The 22215-nt window shown below is 44.6% G+C and overlaps 1 protein-coding gene across 4 annotated transcripts; it reads right to left on the bottom strand.

The window, feature by feature from the left end:
- Nucleotides 1-566: 566 nt before the first annotated feature.
- Nucleotides 567-21427, bottom strand: Clta (clathrin light chain A). Of its 4 annotated transcripts, XM_055605256.1 has the most exons (7): nucleotides 21071-21427; nucleotides 14623-14660; nucleotides 13199-13316; nucleotides 7493-7604; nucleotides 3161-3214; nucleotides 1968-2003; nucleotides 567-1016 (listed from the first exon to the last, which is right to left on the bottom strand). In XM_055605256.1, exons 1-7 carry the CDS (start codon nucleotides 21285-21287, stop codon nucleotides 845-847), a joined length of 747 nt encoding a protein of 248 aa, XP_055461231.1. In that variant the 5' UTR covers nucleotides 21288-21427; the 3' UTR covers nucleotides 567-844. The 4 variants fall into 4 exon arrangements, with proteins under 4 accessions (XP_055461231.1, XP_055461232.1, XP_055461233.1 ...); XM_055605257.1 differs by lacking the exon at nucleotides 1968-2003; XM_055605258.1 differs by lacking the exon at nucleotides 3161-3214 and having other exon boundaries at nucleotides 21071-21426.
- Nucleotides 21428-22215: the final 788 nt, after the last annotated feature.

Here is a 22215-nt window from a genome sequence, read left to right as displayed (position 1 = left end):
TAGAGCTGATAATGAAGTACTTACTGCTCTTAGGGGTTCTCTTGGGTGAGTCTCTCTGGGCAAGCTTGGGTGCACAGTGCCTTTACAGCAGTAGAACTTTTCAGGGCTACCAGGCAGAGAGAGATCTGAACACATCAGCCATGAACTGTGCTAGCCTGGAAACTCACGGGCCATTATTCCATCTGGACAATATCAGATTTTAAAACTGTCACTCCAGACAATGACATGTAGACAATACCAGAACCAAGGGCCGTGTTCTAGGGCCACGGGAGTTCAGGGTTGAGGAGCAAGGCATGGAGGGGCCTTTAAACTGGTTCTTCAACTGGACCCCTGTTTTAAAAAGGGGCTGTTGATGGGGCTATGGAAGCATACCCAAGACCCTAGGTCCACACAGCTATACTGCCATCCCCACAAAACAGCAGCAAATTGGAGTTACTCTAGTTTAAGGAGGGTAGATGCTCAAAGGCTGTGCCTTCTCACTCAGAAATAACCAAGAATCACTCGTCCCTTTAAGCCTGCCCTAAGTTGCAGCACCATTTTGAGATCAATTAAAGATGCTTCATGTATATTGTTTGAAACAGAAATTTATTCTTAGAATAATGCACAAAAGCACGGGTTGAGGCTACTGTAGGGAGCTTCCCTCCCTTCCTCTTCCTCCTCCCCTCTCTTCTCTGTATGCCAGGGAGAACACAGTTGAAGGAAACATGCAATCACAAACAATGATCAACTCTAAAGACAAAAGGTTTGGTCCAAAAGAACTCAACATAATTAATCCAATTACGTGAACAGCTTCACTGAGTAGGATTAAGATATTGCAGACGTAGTGTTTCCACAGGGTGGCTCTTCAATGCACCAGAGGGGCCTGCTTCAGGGAGATGAGGACTGAGCGCATGCGAGAGACATCTTTGGCCTGTTTGCTGGACTTGGGGTTAAAGTCACACAGGCGGGCCACCCGCTCCCACTCAGTGCCAGGGGATGACTCATCAATGTCGTTTACAAAGGCTTCTTCTGCTGCCCTGGAAGCAATAACAAAATATGTTGGTTTAATGTAAAAAACCTTTTGAGCAATCTGGTGGCTACCTTGCTATATAACTTACTACAGAGTAAGCAACTGTCTCTTTGATTCAGTGGCATTCTGGTTTTCCAGAATACCAGCCGCTAGCTCAGGGCAGAAGCAGGGGCAGATAACTGGCCAGCTCTCCTAGGTACAGGTACCCAGGCTGCTGTGTGAAATGGTGGAATACAGGTGTTTGGTTCAGGGCTCAGTCTGTCTCTATGGCTGTCTTTGCTGATCAGAGCATGAAAAAACCAAGTCCTTGGCCACCTGCACACTGCTTTTCTGAAGAAGAGCAAAGCAGCAGACTGATCAAGGGCTTTCAGAGTAGCTTGTGCTCGGCTATCCTGAGGTTCAAGGAAATTAAGACTTCTAAGAAGCCCTTGAGTCATTGCACAAAACTTAGTTCTAAGGCTGGAGAGAAACAGGGCAGAGCAAAAGGCATTCAAGACCAAGCTCCCATGCTAGCAGGCACTAGAGACTGAAGCCATTCTAGAAGAGGTTGTTAGGACATTCGCCAGTTCAGCCAAGTCTACCATTTCTCTCCAGCCAGGTGCCTGGTGCCACTCAGGGAATATCCTGGCAGGAGAGCCAACACGAGCTGCTTTTTTGGGCAGGATGCCACTCCAACATTTCTTTCACATCAAGATCAGCCCACCCCCAGTGGGGAACTAACTGGCAGGAGCAACAGCCCCAAAAGGACAGTGGTAGAAGTGGGAAAGACAATGTATTTCATCTACTCCAACAAGCACCACGGGCAAAGCAAAAGCAATGGAGATGACCGGTCTGTGGGGACAGAGGGTGGCACTATCACAGGGATGGCCGTGGCAAACACTGCTGAAGCCCAGAGCCACTACAACACTGCGACTTCATGGCACACACAGTTAGGGGCAGTGAGAAAGGTTTACTTAACTGTTCTAGGCTGTAGCAAGGATGGTTTATGTTTGTGCTTAAGGGTGAAGAGAAGAAAAGAAACAAGGAGAAACTTTAGGTCAGATATAGAAAATGAGAATGAGCTCAATGCAGATGGTCAGTAAGCTAGACATGCCCTTGCCGTTCTACCTATGCCTGGGAACGTGCAGCTGGTTTTGCCGGGCCACCCTGCTGTCCAGCAAACCCAGACTTAACCTTTCCAGTCTCCATTTCTACTCCAGAAAATGAATAAAAGTCAAATGAAACACCACCTGTAAGTCCAGCATTTCACAAGTCTCACTGCAAACTCCTCCAGCGGCCCAGGAAACCCAGTCTGTCTTCTAATGAGGTGGCCACCTGAGCGTCATGGGCCCTAAGACTCTCCACCTACCACCCACCTTCCATAAGGAGTTGCTATTTTCCCTCGAATTCTGTTGTAAAAAGGAAAACAAGACTATTTCCAAGTCTGTAGCAATACGATTTTTATTAACAAGGATCCTTATTAAAAACAAAAAAGTTTTTTTCCAAAAAGATACAGTTCTTACTGGACAGTCTTGACTATCTCGACCTCACAGCTGGGGGCCTCTGTGCTGGGGGTTGGGATATAGGGCACCAGAAGTTGGCCACTGTAATAGCAATATCTGATATCTAAGACCAGAGAAAAACAGTGACAGATACCCATTCTGCCTGAGTCAGTGACACCTCACATGTTTTAAGGATCAAAAATTGGCCAGGCAGAGACACCACCCCCCCTTCCCAGTTCTGACTTTGTAATATATGGTGCTGTGTGGTCCATGGAACATCGCAGGTCATCCCCTACGATGAAGGGAGACTCCTTCTCATCTTAGGCAGACAGGCAGGCAACAGGGCCTGGAAGCAGCACCAGTAGCAGAAACACCGAGTGGTCAGATCCATCCAAGCCCCAAACTCTTCCCAGAGAGAGCATAAGAACCATGTTTTGAATGCCTGTATCCCTCCAGGACCCCAAGTATGCAAATGGTCATCAGGGAGTGCATGGAGTGACAATTCTTCAAGATTAGCAATGGTCATATCTAGCTTATCAACTCTCAAGCAGCCCCACAGAGCCAATGTGAAGTATTTTAAAAAGCAAAGCAACTCGTGACAAAAAGGAGCATTAACTCTAAACAGAAAGAAAGAATCAAAACGAGAAAAGAAATTAGTTTTGCAACATACACATAACCAATCACGTCAGCGAAGGGTTGTTTGTAGAAAGCTTCATCTGCCACCCTAGACAGCAAGAAGTCCAAAAGGCAGGCAAGCAGGCAGGAAAAAAGAGAAAACATTGAGAAGCAGAAACATCTAAAATCCACAATAGAGGTGGGACAGCGCCCTGGGGAGCTGCTCCCAAGGCTCCATCCTAACCCCAGGGGGGTTTCCAGCGGTGGACACTTCAGTGGACAGAGGCATCTTGGAAGCCGGCCTTCATGGGCTTTCCAGAAGAGAGCACTGCGCTTCAGCTTTGGGACTTACCAGCAACGACCTTTCTGAGGCACTTTATTATGAGCTATTTGCCATTCCTCAAGCCTCAACCTTGACCACCCATGCTGCCAGTGTTCTTAGCCTATTCCCCAGGTACGATGACTGAGGCTCAGTGGTGAAGACCTGGCCAACTACAGCAGTGGCAGGGTGGCTTGTGGGGCACATATTTTACTCAGTATAAAAGTTATTTCCCAGCTCAGGATGCCAAGCTACCTTTATGCCAGCCTCAGTAAATTATCATTGGGTATGATCACTGCCAGGTAACAGATGGGCACAGTCCCAAAGATTTAATCCCAAATCTTGGACCCAATCACTGCTTTCCAACACTGGCTTGGTGGAATAAAAAACCTGCAGTCGTTGCAAAATGACAGTCTTAAGAGATTAAAAAAAAAAAAAAAAAAAAAAGGCTGGAGAGTAAGTGGTCTAGGGAATTGAAGCAGGTTTGGTATCTGGCTCTGGGCTTCTGTGTCTGGACAGTTTCTAAATACCTATATTTGACAAAGTGTAGCTTAAAATCCTGAATTTTACCAAGTCTTTATAAACTTGGGCAGGAAGTGGATCAACTGACAAGATCTGGACTAACCAGGGCACAATATGTCAAAAAGGTATACTGACAATAACCTTGCTAAGTCTCAGCCTGTCCTTTGCCAGGTTGTTTTAGGGAAACAAACAAACAAACAAATAAAAACCAAAAAAAACACCAAACAAAAAAAACCCTGGAAACTTTGGGGTTTGTGGAACAGGATCTCAGTTTGTAGCTCTGGCTAGACTAGAGCTCACTTGCAATGCCCCTGCCTTGGCCTCCAAGAGTAGGCAGTAACTTGCTGGAAGGTTCATTTGTAAAGGGCAGTGATGCTCACTCATTAACTTAAGTACATATTTATCTCAAAGCAAATTCTAGTAATTTTGAGTTTATATTTATTTCATTTTGATCAGAGTTTCAGGTAGCCCAGGCTGGCTTTAAACTTGATAAGTGTGGATGACCTTGAAGTTCTAGTTCTCCTGCCAACACATCCCCAGTCTTAGCAATGCTGGGATTATGAGTATGCTCCGTCTCAACTATTTTATGCAGTGCTGTGGATCAAGACCAGGGCCTCACCTATACTGTGCCATCACTACTGACTGAACTCCAGCAGTTTCGGCTTAGTTTTAAAATGCACACATACCCTTCATTCTTTTCTACTTCCTTACACAGAAGGTATCTGTGGAAATTTAAAGAAAGCAAAAGGAGCAGCCGGGTTGTAACTTGGTGACTCAGCAGGCAGACATCTGTTCGTGAGTCAAGTAAGTGGGAGGCAAAGAAGGGCAGACAGCTTGTCCGCCCTAATCCTTTAGTTCACAGAAGGTTTAGCCTAATCATTCAACTCTGCCTGCTCTAACTGGAGGACAATAGAGGTTTACTGCCCCCATCAAGGCATCACTTGACAACAAAGGCTTTTTCTGCCTCCTTGCAACTAGTCCCAAGACTAAAGAGCTTGTCAGAGCCAAGCAGGGCCCCTGAAGGACAGAGAGGAAGATACACAAACAGGCCCTCCATCTGCTTGCCCCTCTCCCAGCCAGCCTAAGGCAGGCCTGGAATCAGCACTGTCAGGGTGCTCAGGGAAGCCTGGAGAGGGGAGAGGAGTGCCTGACCACAGGCCTAAAATAACAATTCGGAATTTCAGTGTATAAATAGCTCCACGGTAGTCTGGGAAGAAGTCTACCACGGCTGAGAATAATGGATTTAGAGTCCTCAAATGGTTTTAGGCCTTTGTAGAGCTGAAAGTCCTACCACAAGAGATCTCTAACAAGGGGAATGTTTCTTTTCTTGCTTGGGAAGAGAGATGTTCTAGGGTTGTCCTCCATAGATGAACTGCAAGAGACCGCCACTGTTCTGAGTCTCTGGCGTTCTTTCTCATAGGCCACCACTGAATGATTCATGCTCTGGTGCAATGACAGGTAAGCTATAACTTGGGATAAAGGCACTGACAACACAGTCTACATGGGGACCAAAGACCCCTCTTCCTCCTGTCTGCTGACCCTTCCACTCCCCACTCAGCAGGACTGGCCTGGCTCTGAATGTTTGGTGATGTGTGTTGTTGTCTCAGCCTTTAGGGCATGGGGTTATAGTAGTGTGGCATCACAACTGGCCTGATCTCGACCCTCCTTCTTTCTGTGGTGCTGGGGATGGAAAAGGGACCCTGCATGTTAGGCGAATGCTCGACCAGAGCTTCACTGCCAGCCCTCACAGTCTAAAGTCTCCTAACCACCATCCACTGATCCTCTCAAGAAACTACTGGAAGCCAGGCATGCTGGCAGACACCTTTAATCCCAACAGAGCAGAGGCTGGCAGATCTCTCTCTGAGTTCGAGGCCAGCCACCAGGACTATAGAGAGCTCTGTCTCGAAAAACAAAAACCATTGGAATAAAGTGAGAAAAACATCTCTGTCCTAGGACTATGGTGCAGTGGCTAGCATACCACTAACTTTATATACACAGACTCAAGCTTGTGAACAGGTTTTACAAGGCATATATGTAAGCTGGTTTCTGACAGTGCTATGTTAACACTCCATGAGAAATCTCTCCTCTCTGAAACCAGGAAGTCAATATTCTACAATTCCAAGTAGAGTATACTACCATCTGACTACATGTTCAGAACCTCAACCTCTAATGTTAAGTACCTACAACAGACATGGGGCACTCCTTTAGATAAAGGGAGTAGGAAAAACTTCTGCCACAGAAAGCCGGTTCCTAATATATTCATTATGAAATCTGAAAGTCTATTTGTCAAGTCGCTGAAGCCTTGGGCACCCGATGCAGGGAGAGTTAGTGCGTTTGGCCCAGGAACTTCCGAGTAGATGGAGCCCTGAGGCAGCTTTGCTGGGGAGCATCACCACACTGCAGCGTCTTTCTTCACGCAGAGGAGCCTGGCACGTCACACTTGACATCAGCACAGCAGCAGCTCTGGTAGCTGAATGGCAGCTGTCCCCTTCGCAACTGACACTGACAAGAAAGCAGTTCCCACCCTACCTGACGCAAAACTTCAAACAGAACTTGAAAGGCACTGTTTTAGAGCATATCCCTCAGAGAACTGAGCAGCTTGAGAGGCTGGGCCTGGGTCAAAGAACAGTGCCAGTGACCAAGAAACACAGGAGGTTTTAGAGGACTGTCACAGAGGAAAGCCCACCTATTCTGTCACACTTGCCTCACACTGGCATCAGCTGGTGGTCAAGGGGTTGGCAATTTCCATCTAAGAGCTGCCCCTAAAACAGACCCAGCTCACAAGAGAGTAACCCAAGGCCCAGTCTGCCTTGGGCTATTTTAACAATGATAAACCAACAAAGTAGTGGCATGCCTCCTAGTCAATGACAGGTGGCTCTGAATCCAGCAGAAAGTAAAAGCCAATCTGCCTTGTTGGCAGGGGCTATACTACAACTATCATTCTAGGCTACCTCTAAGAAGGAGGATATTCCAAGAAAGAAGGTCCAAGAAATGAGCATATATATCTCAGTTACTACTTGGTAATGATAGGAGAATGAGTGTTTTCTCCCCAGTGTTAACTTTCAGTTAAGTATAAAATGTATTCTGAAAAAAAGCATTTTTAGGAAACCAATTTCAGGCTTAAGTACAGTGAACCCTTAATTCTGCAGTCCATGTTGGAACATTTTGAGCTACCTAATTACAGAGCATGTCCATACTAACAACCCTCAGGAGCCTCTTTAGGAGGGCAGGGCTACATTTAGGGTACAGTATAAGTTGGTCTGTAATTGTCTTCCAATTAACAAGACCCTGCAGCTGGCCTTTAATCTCAGGGCTCTCCAGTGCCTATCTTTCCTGGATAACCCAGTTTAAGAGCCAAGCTTGATCCAAGCTGAATTTTGCTCACAAGACTCAAGAGGCTCACAACCTCTGTTTCTAGCAGCTTCCTCCAAATCGCCAAGATCTTTCATACGAAGACAGGCACTGCCAAGAACCTAGACTGGGTACTGGAAAATGGGTTTGATTCAGTCTCAGAGAACAGGCTATTCTAGAAGCACATAGACCAACCTGTTGCTTGCTTTTGTTTTCTGTAGCTGCTCATCCTGTCTTGCATACCATTCTTCTAGCTCCTTTATTGCTTTTTCTTTCCACTCCGCTTCTTGCTTCCGAGAGTTGGCATCTTTTAAAGAAAAGAAAAGAATATAACTGAGGGAAAGCAAAATAAAAGTTCATTTTAACATGCAACACTTTTTTTTTTTTGGTGTTTTCAAGACAGGGTTTCTCTGTGTAGTCTTGGCTATGCTAGACTCACTTTGTAGACGAGGCTGGCCTCAAGATCACACAGATGTGCCTGCCTCTGCCTCCCAGAGTGCTGGGATTACAGGCGTGAGTTATCATGCCCAGGTTCCAACATGTAACATTCTGATCTTACTGAATTTACCTACGTATGGAAATGTGTGTATACATATATGTTGGAGGAAAAAAATGACAGGAAATGGCTTGGAGAGATGCCTCATCAGTTAAGAGCACTGGCTGCTCTTCTAGAGGACTAGGGTTCGATTTCCATCACCTACATCATGTGGTGTATCACTGTTGGGGTGACCTTTCTTTTCATGCACTGTGTAAAGACTGTCCTTGTTTTATTCAAATGCTGATTTCTATAGGTGGGAGGACAGGCTGGACTTTGATACTGTCATTTTTATGAAGCATCTTCTAGCTTTGTATTTTATAAACATTGTTCTCCTCCACCTTCTGCTTAGTTGAATAAAGAACTGAATGGCCTATAGCAAAGACAGGACAAAATAAGCAGAACTTCCAGAGAGACAGGAACTCTGGAAAAGAAGTAGGCATGGGGGATTCACCTACGAGACCTGGAGGAAATTGTGTGAAACTGAGGCGAGGTAATGAGCCTCATGACAGAACATAAATTAATATAAATGGGTTAACACAGGTTATAAGAGCTAGTTGGGAACAAGGATAAGCTAAGGCCCAAAGCTATTATAAATATAAGTCTCCTTGTCATTATTCAGAGCGGGGGTGGGCACAGAAAGTCCATTTGGTTTTAGTTCACAAACATTTGCAACTCCAGTTTCAGGGGATTGATCTGACACCCTCTTCTGGCCCCTACATGTACTTTACACATATGGTGCACAGGCATACATACAACTTTTTTCTTTGAGTCAGTATTTCATGTTGCCCAGGATGGCTCTGAACCTATGATACTAGTAAAGACCTTGAACTTCTGGTCCTCCTGCACGCTACACACACACTTGTACTACACACACACTTGTACTACATGTACAACTAGGCCCAGTTTTGTGTTGTGCTTCGGACTGACCTCAGGACTTGGTGCATGCTAGGCAAGTACTCTCCCAAGTGAACAGTATCTTCTAGCTGTTCTCACAATTATACACAGTCCACACCCCCCTGTAATCATGTTTTCATGAAACACAAAGTTAGTCTCCAACTGTAAGTATGGTGGAAACACTTGCATGAGGTAGGACACGAACAGGAAAATTAGCAGAGGTAGAAATGATTCATGAATCAGAGAATGGGAGGCTACAGGACCACAAAATCCCTACTCTATACTCAGTCTGTAACAGAGCTAACAGAGAAAACAGGAATGGTGGGACTGCAGGGACAGAGGACACAGGATCACTATTCAACAATCACCCAAAAGGGTCAAAACACAAAGGCGAGAAAAGTCACGTAGGCAGGTCTGCTGCTCTGGATTCTCAAACATAAAATTTCTTTTTTAAGCTTTTATTTTAAGTGTGCACACACACACAGGCACAAATGCAGGTGCCCCGGGGAGGTGGACTTACAGACAGTTATGAGCTGCCATGTGGGTGCTGGGAACTTGAATGGGGTCCTTCGCAAGAGCAGCAAGTGTTCTTAACCACTGAGCCAGCTCTCCAACTCCAATGTGAAATTCTTAAGATTAAATGTAGTTTTCCTACAATGTTTAGTTGAAGACCACCTGTCAGTAAAGTGGGAGGGAGGTAGTGGAGCTAGGGTGCATTTGTCACCTACGTCACGCTAACAGTCAAGCATGTCCTTAAGGACAGCCTCTCCAGAAGGTGTTCTACATGCATCTCAATCTTTACAGTACTCCTAAGAAGGTAAATTCTAGGTCTTTTTCAGCAGCGAGGGGGGGAAAAGAAACTAAGAGCCACAGACAAAGGGAGAGCAAAGACTTAGTGTGCCCCGAGCTCACACCTGACAGACTTCAGCATGCAAGCCTGGAGATAATCACATGATGTGGCCATCGAGGCTACTAGTAACCCAGAGGATCCGCAAAGTGCAGAGCACAAGCTCACCCTGTTGTTAGTGTCTTAGAGCTGGGAAGTAGGAAGCAGCATGGCGTCAAGTAATGACCTAAAGAACAGAAAGCACTCCTGGGCACTTTATGCCCTTTGCAAGAAATGCAGTTAACAAACTGTGCAAGGCTATGTATAGGAGACCTAATTACTCTGATGATCCTGTCCACGGCACACACAGAACCGAGGACAGACTCTACTGCTATCAGATTCTGGAAGTTGAGGAAGCCATGTGAGCTTCAAGGAAATAAAAATCTACTACCAAACCTAAATGCAAAGTGGAATTACTTTCCAAAAAGCCCTTTTGGGCCTGGCAAGATGGCTCAGAGTTGTAAAAGCACATGCTGTACTTTCTCACAGTTCTTGCAGAGAAAAAGGTGAAACTGCAGAAACCCCTCATCTGCCGACAACCTGACTGGACTATAAGGCAAAACACCTTGAGACACCTTGAAAGCAGCCACCTTGAGCCGGGAGTGGGGATGAACACGTGATCTCAGTGCTCAGGAGGATTCTAAGTTTAAAGCCACTTTGGTATATACAACAAATTCCAGGCCAAGCAAGGCTACACTATGACACTCCGTGGTGGAGGTAGGGGATAAAAAAATACAAACTTGATAATTAAATAAAAATAAAAAATAAATTTCCTACTACCAAAATGCACCCTTTCTGTAAAAACAAATTGTCTCCAAGCCTTCACTAAAGACAAACAAAAAGCAAGCGGCAAAGACAATGGCTGCTAAGACCTGACAGCCTGCCTTCCTCTCCTAACGCTGCACGCTCCAATGCAATAGTTTCCATCTAGACATGGTTCTTGGAGGAGCTTGCTAAAAACGAACAAAGTATAAAACTCAACTTCTGAATTCCAGTCACAAGTACTTGAATACTCACGTATGCTGAGGGGCTCCTGTTTTGCAGCCACACTCAGCACAAACATTATTATATACGAGGAGCAAACTGGCCAAAGTACAGATACCACATATTTCCACTGAGGAAAGGACATTTAGGTCCTGCTATTCAGGGCCACTCTTTGTACTGACAGCTTTGGAAACTAGACAAGAGATAACAATCTGGCACTGACTGGTTAGGTTATTTGAGTCAAGTTTTTTCCTATTTCCAGGTGTCAGTTACCCCAGCTGAAAAACAAGGAGTCATGTTTTCATTAGTGTTTTCATTCAGTGTTCTTGGGAGAATACTACTACTGGCGTGGGTACATGAAGAATTCACTATTCCTAGGACTTATGGAATAAAATAGACAGGAAGTTATGTCTGTATGTTAGAGCTGATCAGCCAAAACAAAGGGGGTATATGCATATATCTCTATAAAACATATGTGCAGAACTGAAGAGATGTCTTAGTAGTTAAGAATACTTATTCTTTTTTACTAATTTTTATTTTATGTGCATTGATGTTTTACCTATATGTATGTCTGTGTGAGGGTATCAGATCTTGGAGTTACAGAAAGCTGTGAGCTGCCATGTGGATGCTGGGATTTGAACCTGGGTCCTCTAGAAGAGCTATCAGTGCTCTTAACCCCTGAGCCATCTCTCCAGCCCATACTTGTTGCTCTTACAAAAGATCCAGGTTAGGTTCCTAGGACCCACATGGTGGCTCACATCTGTCTTGGTTCCAAGGGACCACATACCCTCCTCTGGCCTCTGAAGGCACACAGAAGGTACATATACATAAGCATATGTAAGCAAAACACTTATGCACAAAAAATACAATAAACAAACCTAACAATAAATGCAGATACACACAGATACATAATATAACTAAAACGAAAATCATTTAAGAACTGGGTGTAATAGTACATATCTTTAATCTCAACACTCAGTAGGCTAAGGCAGGCAGGATCTCTGTGAGCTCTAGGATTATACAGTGAGCTCCCGGCTAGCCCCAGGTCTATATAAAGAAACCTGGTCTCAAAAACAAACAATAAAAATCACTTAATGTTACTTTTTGTACTGTTGGGTTTGACATGTTAATAATTGAAAATAGGAAACACTATTGATTACCTCCTCACACTGCTAAACCACCAGATCCTCCTGATCTTGAAGGAATAGGTGACACTCAGGTATAGAATTCTACCAGAAGTTGATGCCAAAGAGGGGTTGGCCTGCCCAGCTAGATGGCCAGGTACACAAAATGCATTTAGAAAGCCATGTGGCTGATGGGGATGAATGTGGATCATGAAGTAAAGCAGACAAATTTGTTTTACCACTTGAAGCTCTGTGCTTCAAATAATCTAGTTATAATCCTCAATTCCTTTACTAATAAAAATGGAAAAAACCCTTACCTCATGGGGACAGTAAGGTTAAAAAAAAAATTCATGTTTCCTGCTATGACTTGGATAGGAAGGGCCCCTAAAAGGCTCATGTAGGGAGCCTGAGAGAAGACTCAGGAATTTAGAGCACTCGTTGATCTTCCAGAGCACCAGCAGCCACATAATGGCTCATTACCATCGGTTACTCCCAGTCCAGAGGATCCAGTATCCTCTTCTGACCTCTGCAGGCACCAGACACACATCAAACATGCAGCCAAAACATTCATACACATAAATTAAATTATGAACCTAAAAAGAGAAAAAAAAAAAAAAGACAAGAAATAAGGGTCCTGGGCTATTTGTTAGGAAGTGACTAGACCACAGGACCACAAGAGATCCATCCAACCTAATTGATGGTTTAATCCATGACTGATTCACAATTTAATGGACGACTGGGAGATGATGGTAACAGTGAAAGGTGAGGCCTGAATGAAGTGGTGGCTGTGGAAAGTGCCTTTGACGAAGTCTGTTGTCCTTGGCCTCCTAAGCTGTTTCCTAGACGCCATGAAGTGGACAGAGTTCCTGTCTTTTCTACCATAATGTTTCTGTCTTACCAGTACTAAAGTAATAGAGACAAAATAAAGTAACAGAGTGGCCCATTTCTAAAACTGGGAGCCAAATTAAACCTTCCTCCTCAAACTGATTTTCTCCATATTGTCACAACAATGGGAAGCTACTAACACATTTTCTAACATTAGATTCGTCTTTCAAATAATAAGTGAACTGTGAATGCCACTCACTTCAAGTGAGTAAAGAACACTCAGCTTGAGGCCAGGAACACTGATTTCCCTTCAGTTGATGACACAAAATTTGAATCAAGTGCCCACACACAGTCAGTCAGTCGAAATCTTAAACTGATTAAACTGATTAAGTCGAAATCTTAAACTGATTTGCAACTTTCACTGCAAATCCAGGGCTCTTCCTGGAGAAGATGGCTCCCTATACTACTGTGTTCCTCATGTAATAGCTTATAATGAAGCTTGTCAGTGACCTTATGACCTTTAGGATGAAAAATACACCTTCCCAAAAACCAGACAGAGACACTGTGCTAATTCAAGCTTAAAAGGGGTAAGAGTCAGGTCAACTACTCTATTGAAAACAGACACCCAAAGGCAAAATGGGATTCCTTACCAAGGGCCTCCAAGCGCTCCGTTTGCTCTTCTCTCCATTTACGGATACTTTCAGGCTCTGACTGCAATCGATCCACTTCTGAAATGGCTGCATAACTGTCTGTTGGACCATTACTTTCCTTAACACAAAACAATTACATACTCTTTCAGTACCCAAATACCTTCCTGAAATGCTCTTCATAAGTTAAAACCTCAGGTCACACAGCAGGCTTTCGTAAAATGTTAAAGGATTATTTAAAACAACAACAAAACTTTACAAGCCAACAGAGCTTTCAGCATTACTATGCTGAACCCTTGCACTCTCATGAAGGAGGCAGAGTGGTTGATATCTCAAAGAATTGGACATAAGTGGGTGATAAGAAAGTTAAGGTTGGATGGGTAAGAGACATATTAGGAATTATATTAGAATTAATATATTAGAAGACATATTAGAAACACCATTATCAGTTTGTTTTCTCACGTGACAGAGAGATTATGTGTTATCGCCAAGTAACAGAGCTAAGTACATAGCAGAGCCAAGCCTAGTGCCTAAGACTTCAAACACTCTACCATGCAGGGAACAGTCATTTACTACTATCTAACCAAACAATAAATTCTAAGAAAGAATCCAAAAGAAAATGGAGAGCAACTATATAGTCAAACCAGGGAGGGAGAAAAAAGGTGGGCAACTACAAGTCAGAGGTCAAAGGAACGCTTCTTTATAGTGGATAAAGACTTGAGAGCTACTAACACGTTGATAAAAACTCACAGCTTATACTCTCAACTGGAGACTATTACCAGCTTAATCTTATCAGATTCTAACAAAGACAGAGAATTCTTTAAAGTTCTAGTGACTGCCAGACTTGATGGTAAATCCCAGCACGTAGGATGCAGAGGCCGAAAAAGCTCTGTGAGGTAACCTAGCCTGGTCTATCCAGTGAATTCCAGAATAGCCAGGGCTGTGCTGTTTTTGTTTGTCTCTAACAAGGAAAAATAAAAAGTCCTAGTGACTTTTCTAGTGTTTGATATAGTACACGGCACACAGCATTTAAATTGGCCACTGCCACTGCCGCCACCACCACCAAGAAGGATCAATTCTTGTGGGGAAAAAAGACAATGAAATGAGCTAAACTTTAAAACAGTGCTTTCACTGTTGGGACGTAGTAGCTTATACCTATAATCCAAACACTTGGGAAACTGAGGCAGGAGAAAAAGGACAGACTTTTAATCCCAGCACTCAGAAGGCACAGGCAGGCTGATCTGTGTTAAAGTCAAGACCAGCCTGGTCTACACAGTAAGTCAGAGACTAGCCAGGGCTCATCCTATAAATGTCATTTTCTACTTTGATAGATAATATGCCAGCACTAGGATCTCTTTTTAGGTCAATCAATTCAAATCACAGTTAAGACTCTAGTTTACTATCATTTAATATAGAGTTCTCTGTACCTGATAGTATTCACCATTCATCACTCCATCAACGGCATCTGCAAGACATAAGGTTTCAGCCTGTCAATCAGGGCTACTCAAATGCTAGACCAAAGCATTAAGGATTATGTAGTAGAATACAATTACTGTGTGCTGAGGAGACTATGAGCTACTAAGTAGCCTTGAAGTGATGTTAGGGCTAGAGTACAGCTCAAAGGCAGACAGACTGCCTAGCAGGCATACCTCAGTGAGGCCCTGAGATCAACAGGCAAAATACTTTCCTGGAGGAGGGTAGCCGGAAAGATGGTTCAGTATAAAGAGCACTTGGCGGCTCCTTTGGAGGACCCAAGTTTGATTCCCAGCACCTGCACGACAGCTTACAATCATCTGTAAATTCAGTTCCAAGGGAGCCGATACCCTCCTTCTGGCCTCCATGGATGCCAGGCACCCTAGTGGTGCAGAAACATACATGCAGGCAAAACATTTATATATATACACACACGCACACAAAAATGCCTGACATCGAGTTCATTCCCTGTGACCCAAACAGTAGGTGAGAACAGGATCCCTGCAAGCTTTCCTCTGACCCGCCCCAATACACACATGGTAAGGGGGTGGATTCCAACTGTGTATGGTGATACATGCCTATAGCACTCAGAAGCTAAGGTAGGAGATTACGGATTGTGAGGCCAGCCTGGGCAAATTCCAGATGAGCTCATGCCACACAATAAGAAACTATACATAGGTGGCATAAATCCTAACAATTTTAACAAAAGTTTTTTAAACAGTGAATGACGGTATTTGTCTGGTGTTGTCAAGGACTCCTCTGCTAAAGTCCTTGTTGTAGAACTGCTGGATCACAGGATATGTATTTATTGTAAGGGTCCTTATTCCCTGTAAGATAATAATGTATCTTTTTTGTTTCTTTACTGAATTATCTGATATTTGCCTATTTTTACTGTCTTCTGATTTCTAATTTTTCTTTATTAAATATTGTACCTTTTTTCCCATTTTGTCCACCTCCCTCCTAGGTGCCTCTGTGTACCTGTGCATGTTTGCATACATGTGGAGGTCAGAGGTTCTTGTTAGCTATCTTCCCCAATTACTCTCCAACCTTATTTTTTAAGACAAGGCCCGCTGGTTGACCAGCAAGCACCATCCATCCATGCCACTGTCTCCTCCTCCCGGCTCTCAGATTATAAGCATACACCACAGCAGCCAGATTTTACATAAATACTTGGGATCTAAACTCAGCTTCTCAAACACGTGCAGGAAGCACTTTACCAGCGAGCCATCTCCCAAGTCCACCATTTTTTTTGTGGGTTTTTTAAACGCTTAAAAGAAATGACATAGGCTTTCACTGTAGCTCAGGCTAGCCTCAAACATGTTGCTGAGAATGACTTTAAACTTAAGACTATGCCTCCACCTCCAAAGTGCTAGAACTACAGGCATGTACCACTACACTCAGGCTATATGGTACTGGGAACTGACCCCAGGGCTTCACATACTAGGAAAACATTCTACCAACAAAGTTACATTGCAACACCTATTTTGCTTTCAATCCGACTTATGAAATTAATACTTTAGAACTACAATTTAATTTGTATGAAAATGTTACCAACTCTTCCTTTGTGATTTCTGCTGTAGGCTATCCCACAACAGTATTATTTCTTCTGGTACTTAAAAATATTTTATTACACCTTATTTATTTAAGACAATCAGGGGCCTTTTACCTGCTAAGCCAGCTCTCTGGCCCTCTTCTTGTACTTCTCAAATGTCTCTTTAATTCACCTTTAATTTACTTTTGTGTGAGGTAGAAGAGTGAGACAATTTTATTCCTAGAGCCTCTAATGACTAGCTAACTACTTGTACAGTACAGTTAATATATTACAGATAACAGAGTAGTATCCAGTTAATATACAGTCCAGCCCAGGGACATTTTCAAAAGAAGACTTTGGCCATTACTCCATACATAAAAGCAGAGAGACACACTCCATACCTCCTAAACTACTTGCAGCCAGTTGTCTGGGTGTAAGGATTCATCCAGATCCTCTGACACATGCTTTGAGCTCTTCATTAGACAACGTATTATTCTTTTGACATTACTTTTAAATTTTTATTTATTTATTTATTCATTCATTCATTCATTTATTTATTTATTATAATTTATTCACTTTGTGTCCCAGCTGCAGACCCCTCCCTCATCTCCTCCCAGTCCTACCCACCCTCCCTCTTCTTCCCCTATGCCTTTTTCCTAGTCCCCTGATAGGGGAGGACCTCTTCCCTTCTATCTGAGCCTCGTTTATCAGGTCTCATCAACACTGGCTGTATCATCTTCCTCTGTGGCCTGAGAAGGCTGCACTCCCCAGGGGGAGGTGATCAAAGAGCCAGCGATCAAAGAATTCATGTCAGACACAGCCCCTGTTTTCCTTACTAGGAAACTCACTTGGAAACTGAGCAGCCTATGGGCTTCCTTTGGACAAGGGGTCTAGGTCTCCTCCATGCATGGCCCTTGGTTGGAGTATCAGTCTCAGAAAAAAACCCTGGACCCAGGTTTTTTTGGCTCTGTTGTTCTCCCTGTAGAGTTCCTGTGCCCTCCAGGACTTTCTATATCCCTCTGCTTCCATAAGGATTCTGGCACTCTGCCCAAAGTTTGGCTATGAGTCTCAGTACCTCCTTTAATACCCTGGTGGGTGGAGTCTTTCAGAGGTCTTCTGTGGAAGGCTCCTGTCTGTTCCTTGTCTTCTCCTACTTCTGATGTCTATCCTGTTTGCCCTTCTAAACGAAGATTAAGCATCTTCCCTAGGGTCCTCCTTGTTGTTTAGCTTCTTTAGGACTGTTTGACATTATTTTTTAAAGACTTATTTTATGCATATGGGTGTTTTGCTTGTCTGTATGTCTATGCCTCCACGTGTGCAAATCCACATGCAGGAACTGGAGTTACAGCTATGTGATGCTAGGAACTGAACCCAGACCCTTCGAAAGAGCAGTCAGTTATCTTAAGCACCGAGCCATCTCTCCAGTCCTGTTCTCACATTCTTACATGAATTAAATGACCCAAGTCAAGGACAGGGTACAGAAACAATAAAAATTATATCCATGGCCCTTGATTTAACTCTAATGATCCAGAAAAAAAAAAAAACAAAAAAAACAAAAAACAAACAAACAAACAAACAAACAAACAAAAAAAACAAAACCAAACCCAAGAAACAAAAACTTTCTCAGGCATCGTAAGAAGCCTAGAAGCCAGGTGGTGGTGGTGCATGCCGTTAGTCCCAACACCCAGGGAGGCAGAGGCAGGTGGTTCTCTGTGAGTTAAAGAGGCTGGCCTGTCTACAGAATAAGTACCAAGACAGCAAAGGCTACAAGAGAAACCCTGTCTTGGAAATAAACCAACCAACCAACCAACAAACAAACAAGCTTTGGAAAGAAACAAGGGCCAAGCCAGGCACAACAGCACACACCTTTGATTCCATGACTTGGGAGACAGAAGCAGGTGGAGTTTTGTTCAGCCACCCTGGTTTATACCCAAGTTCCAGGACAGCCCAGGCTACAGGGAGAGAACCTGTCTCAAACAACCACCTCCCCAAAAAAGAAAAAGAATCAAGGGTCAGGGTGACATTTCCATGGAGCAAAACACCTTTAACTAATTTTTTCAGTGTGAGAAGTCAAGCAGACCTAGAGCTGAACCCTACCTGAGCCACTGATTAGGGGCTACCTTAGGACACTGCTTAACTTGCACAGCAATCCGTTCCCATCTGACCTGTGCTGGCACTTCAGCTTAACTGTCAGTTACTGCATGGATCCAGAGGTATGAGGAGTATTTGGCATGCAGTAAATACACAGCATATTTAAGTATCATGGGTAATATTCTCTTAATTTCTGTCTTCCATTTCTACCAATAAAGTTAATCTCCCTTTAGAAAACCTCTTAATTCCTCTATCTCCCCTCTCTCCTAAAAGAAAGGACTTGTTAGAAACAGTACCTTGTGGCCACTCTCTGTAGTTCCTCAATTCCTTCAGTATTCCTCTCCTGACCCACCACTCAGGGACCCCCCCAATACCTGGCCTTGTGCTGCCTCCATCCTGACCATCTGTTCTTCCTCAATAACCCAGCCACTTCACCTAGTTAGTTATCTCCTATCTCTAAACTCCTTCTGTTCAACCCGTGCTCATCTCCCATGGAAATTTTCCCACAGACGGAGCAAGTTTACGTCTTTTTCTCTGCCCCTATGGAGAGTACAGGAAACAGAGCTCCCACCTACTCTCAATCTATTCAGTAAACCTCAAAGCTTCTAAGCCCTGTAACTTCTCTTCCTACTCCTAGGGTAGTAGTAGCTAAAATTCACTGATCACTTACTACACAGCAGTAAGCACTTTACAGACAAATTAATGTACTTCTAAGTCATGTGGTATATATCAAGAAGAAAACAGGGTAGGCAGTGATGGTAGTTACATAAATCGTCTCATTTCATGCTCAAGCCGCACAGGATAGCCCAACATCCCAAAGAGTATGTTGAGTATGAAAATGTTGAGTATGAAAGTTCTCTGATCCCAAAAGGAAGTCCTAAGACTACACGTTACCAACCTCAACACAGTCAGGATCTTAGGTCACTAAATGCTTAGTTCATAAAAATGTCTTTCCTAGGAACTAAGTCAGCAATCACCCTTTCCTTCCCTTTGCTGAACAAAAGGCTGAATTGTGCAGCTCTAGTCTCTCCATTTTATCTTCCTCAACTGCCTAGCCCCAAAAGCTTGTTCTGTACAGGGCTCTTTTTGCCCACTTATCCGTCACATGAACACCTACTATAGGCCACACTGTTCAGTAATCCAAAGGTGACACTGACCACCCAAAACACTGACTGTACAGTCACTAACATCTTCTAACTGTGGGTTCAAATTCTCCCAATTCCTGCCTGCCCAGAACACCCAAGACACCCTGTTAAAGCTTCCGCCACAGGAGAGTACATTGAGGCTCAGCCTGCTTTCTTAACCAAGTTACATCTCTCTCTAGGATTCAGTTTTTTTAGTAAATGAAGGAAGTTATAGGGCTAAAAAGCAAAATTTATAATTGGCAAATGCCAAAGACTGCCCCAAGAAAACAGCCTCTGCCACTTAAAATCAACCTCAGCTTTAGGATACAAACCTGTCCAGTCAGCTTGCTGTACACTGCAGACCTGGAGCACAGACCTTCCCATGGAAGTTCCTGCTGGGGCTGACTAGTCTAGGAGATAGCATAATGTCCTGTTTTTTGTTTTTGTTAAAAACAAAGAAAAACCCACAGAGGCTGCAACCAGGAGCACTTCTCTACCAAAATATATCCTGCTTGCTTAGAACGGCCATTTGCGTTCACTGGGCCACAAATACACACAAAGCATTTCTGTGGTGCACCAAAACCTAAGTCTGCTGGCTGTTCTCATCTGTTACCTGGGCTCAGAGTTTACAGTGTAGCTATTCCTCCTAGGCAATGCATTTTTTGATTGAGGGGGTCGCCCTATGTTACAAAGGCTGATGGTGAACTTCTGGTACCAACCTCCACATTACCTAAGTGAATGCCCACAACCCAAAATTTTTTGTTTTTGTTTTTTTTTTTTTTGTAAATGAAAAGCTATTGTCATTTTTTATTTCAGCGAACTTCCTACTTCCTCATTCTACTGAATAGGTCTTTTCCACTCAATCTTTCCTCCCACATCACAATCCTAAGCATCATACAAATTAAGGAAGGCATCCAAAAGCCAAACTGTCATCTTATGCCTGTCCCTCTTTTGCTTAAGTTTTACTGTGGAAAGCCCCACACTACACTCTACATTCTCTCTCGCCCCCACCCCCTTTGATTGGTCCAGACTATACCTAGCTTTTCTGAGGCAATGCTTCCTTCCAAAGCTGTTTCCAAAGAAAAGCACAAGGAGTCCTCGCCTCGAGACACTCAACCATGCATGTAAGGCCAGCTTCTCTTTACATGGCCAGACTACCTTCTCTGAGCTCCTTATTTTCCTCTTTTCCTCCCCACAAGCCAACGTTTCATGTACCTTAACTTCTAAACTACGTTGCCATTTTTGTTTGCACGTGTCTCAACATTTTTTTTTTTTTCATTCTTACTTTTTCCTAATAAGCAGTTCTTTCTGGGTGGACTCAAGACATGTCGGTAAATCTGGCCAAAGTGCGGCAATGCGGCAGCTTCCGAGACCAGGCTTCAAGCACAGTCAAGTGCTTAGTGAAAACTTGGGACTGAACGGGCCCGGCTCCCGACACCGCTGCTCCCCTCCGCCCCGGTCAGCAGCACTCAGGCACTTGGACGGGATCAGCCTGCAGCAGCGGAGGTCTGTGCATGACCCAGGCGGGGTCTCACTTCCTCTTTGCGCTCCTAATCTCCGCTTTAGCCTGGAGCCCGAGTCCCGCGGAAGAGCTCCGACCCGCCCCGGCCCCGGAGTGCCCGAAGTCCTCCCGCCCTAACGCCGTCGCCCTCTCACCCGGACCCCCCGGCGGCTCGCCGTGCGGCTGCGGCCCGGGGGCACCACCGTCCAGGATGGCGAAGGCCTCATCGTTCTCGATGCCCGCAATCTCACTCTCCTGCTGCGCCAAGAAGGCCGCGGCCGGGTCTTCCTCTCCGGCGCCCGCCACTCCGTTCCCCAGCGCGGGGCCACCGGGCGCACCGGCGGGAGCGCCGAAAGGATCCAGCTCAGCCATGACGGCCCAACTCGCCCGCAGCGACACCGAAGCCGAAGCCAACCGACCACAAGCCGACACCGCGTCCGGCAGCGGACACCGTGCTGGCAGCAGCTACCGCAGGACGGGCGAGAGGAGGGAGAAGGGGAAAGCGGAAGCCCTGCTTCTATATCCGGTCGGGTTGGCGAGCCGCAAAAGGAACAGCCAATCAGAGGACAGGAACGGCCCACTCAGCTGGCGAGGAGGCGGAGCCCTGGAGACAACTCGTGACTAGGCTCGGAGGGAGGAGCGGAAGTGCCGCCAGATCGAAGCTGCGGCTCGTCAAATGTCAGGAGCAGAGCGGCCGGGGACAGCCATTTGTGGGGCTTGTTGGAAGGGGCTTGTGAGCTCTTCCCGACTACGGAAAACGGAACCGCTCTCTGAACCTCAGTGTCTCCGCTTGGAAGGCAGGGGTTAGAATCCTGCGTTGCCTCTCTCCTGCGTTATTAACATTTTAATGGGCACATAAGCCAAGAAAAGTACGTTTCTCTTTTATTGTCACCGTCCTAAAAAGAAACAAACAGAAAACAAAGGTCACTTTACTACTTTGAGGCTAGCCTGGGCATCATGTGGAAATTCCCATTTTACAAAAAAACAAAAAACAAAACCTTATGTCAAAGATGCCTTCAGAAATAGGAAGGGCGCCTGGTGGTGGTGGCTGCGGTGGCGGTGCATGTCTTTAATCCCAGGCAGAGGCAGGAAGATCTCTTTGAGTCTGAGGCCAGCTTGGACTACAGAGTGAGTTCCAGACAGCCAAGGCTACACAGAGAAACCCTGTCTCGAGAAACTAAACATTTAAAATTATAGTTAAGTCATTTAAATTATATCTAAATTATTTGTTGATTTAATTAGGTTATTTAAATTATAGTCAAATTATTTAAATTAGATCAGAGGCCAACTTGTTGGGAGG

The sequence above is a fragment of the Psammomys obesus genome, unplaced genomic scaffold, assembly GCF_907164565.1.
Source record: "Psammomys obesus unplaced genomic scaffold, mPsaObe1.curated_primary_1811, whole genome shotgun sequence".
NCBI classification, from domain to species: domain Eukaryota; kingdom Metazoa; phylum Chordata; class Mammalia; order Rodentia; family Muridae; genus Psammomys; species Psammomys obesus.
The sequence above is the reverse complement of the archived record's forward strand: the minus strand, read 5'-3'. Positions and strand labels throughout refer to the sequence as shown.

Coding starts and splice junctions, on each gene's coding strand:
- Clta (XM_055605256.1), bottom strand. CDS start 21,287: ATGGCTGAGCTGGATCCTTTCGGCGCTCCCGCCGGTGCGCCCGGTGGC. Junction 7,605..13,198: donor GGAGCGCTTGGAGGCCCTTG/GTAAGGAATCCC, acceptor TTTCTTTAAAAG/ATGCCAACTCTCGGAAGCAA. Junction 3,215..7,492: donor AAAACAAAAGCAAGCAACAG/GTTGGTCTATGT, acceptor CTTGCTGTCTAG/GGTGGCAGATGAAGCTTTCT.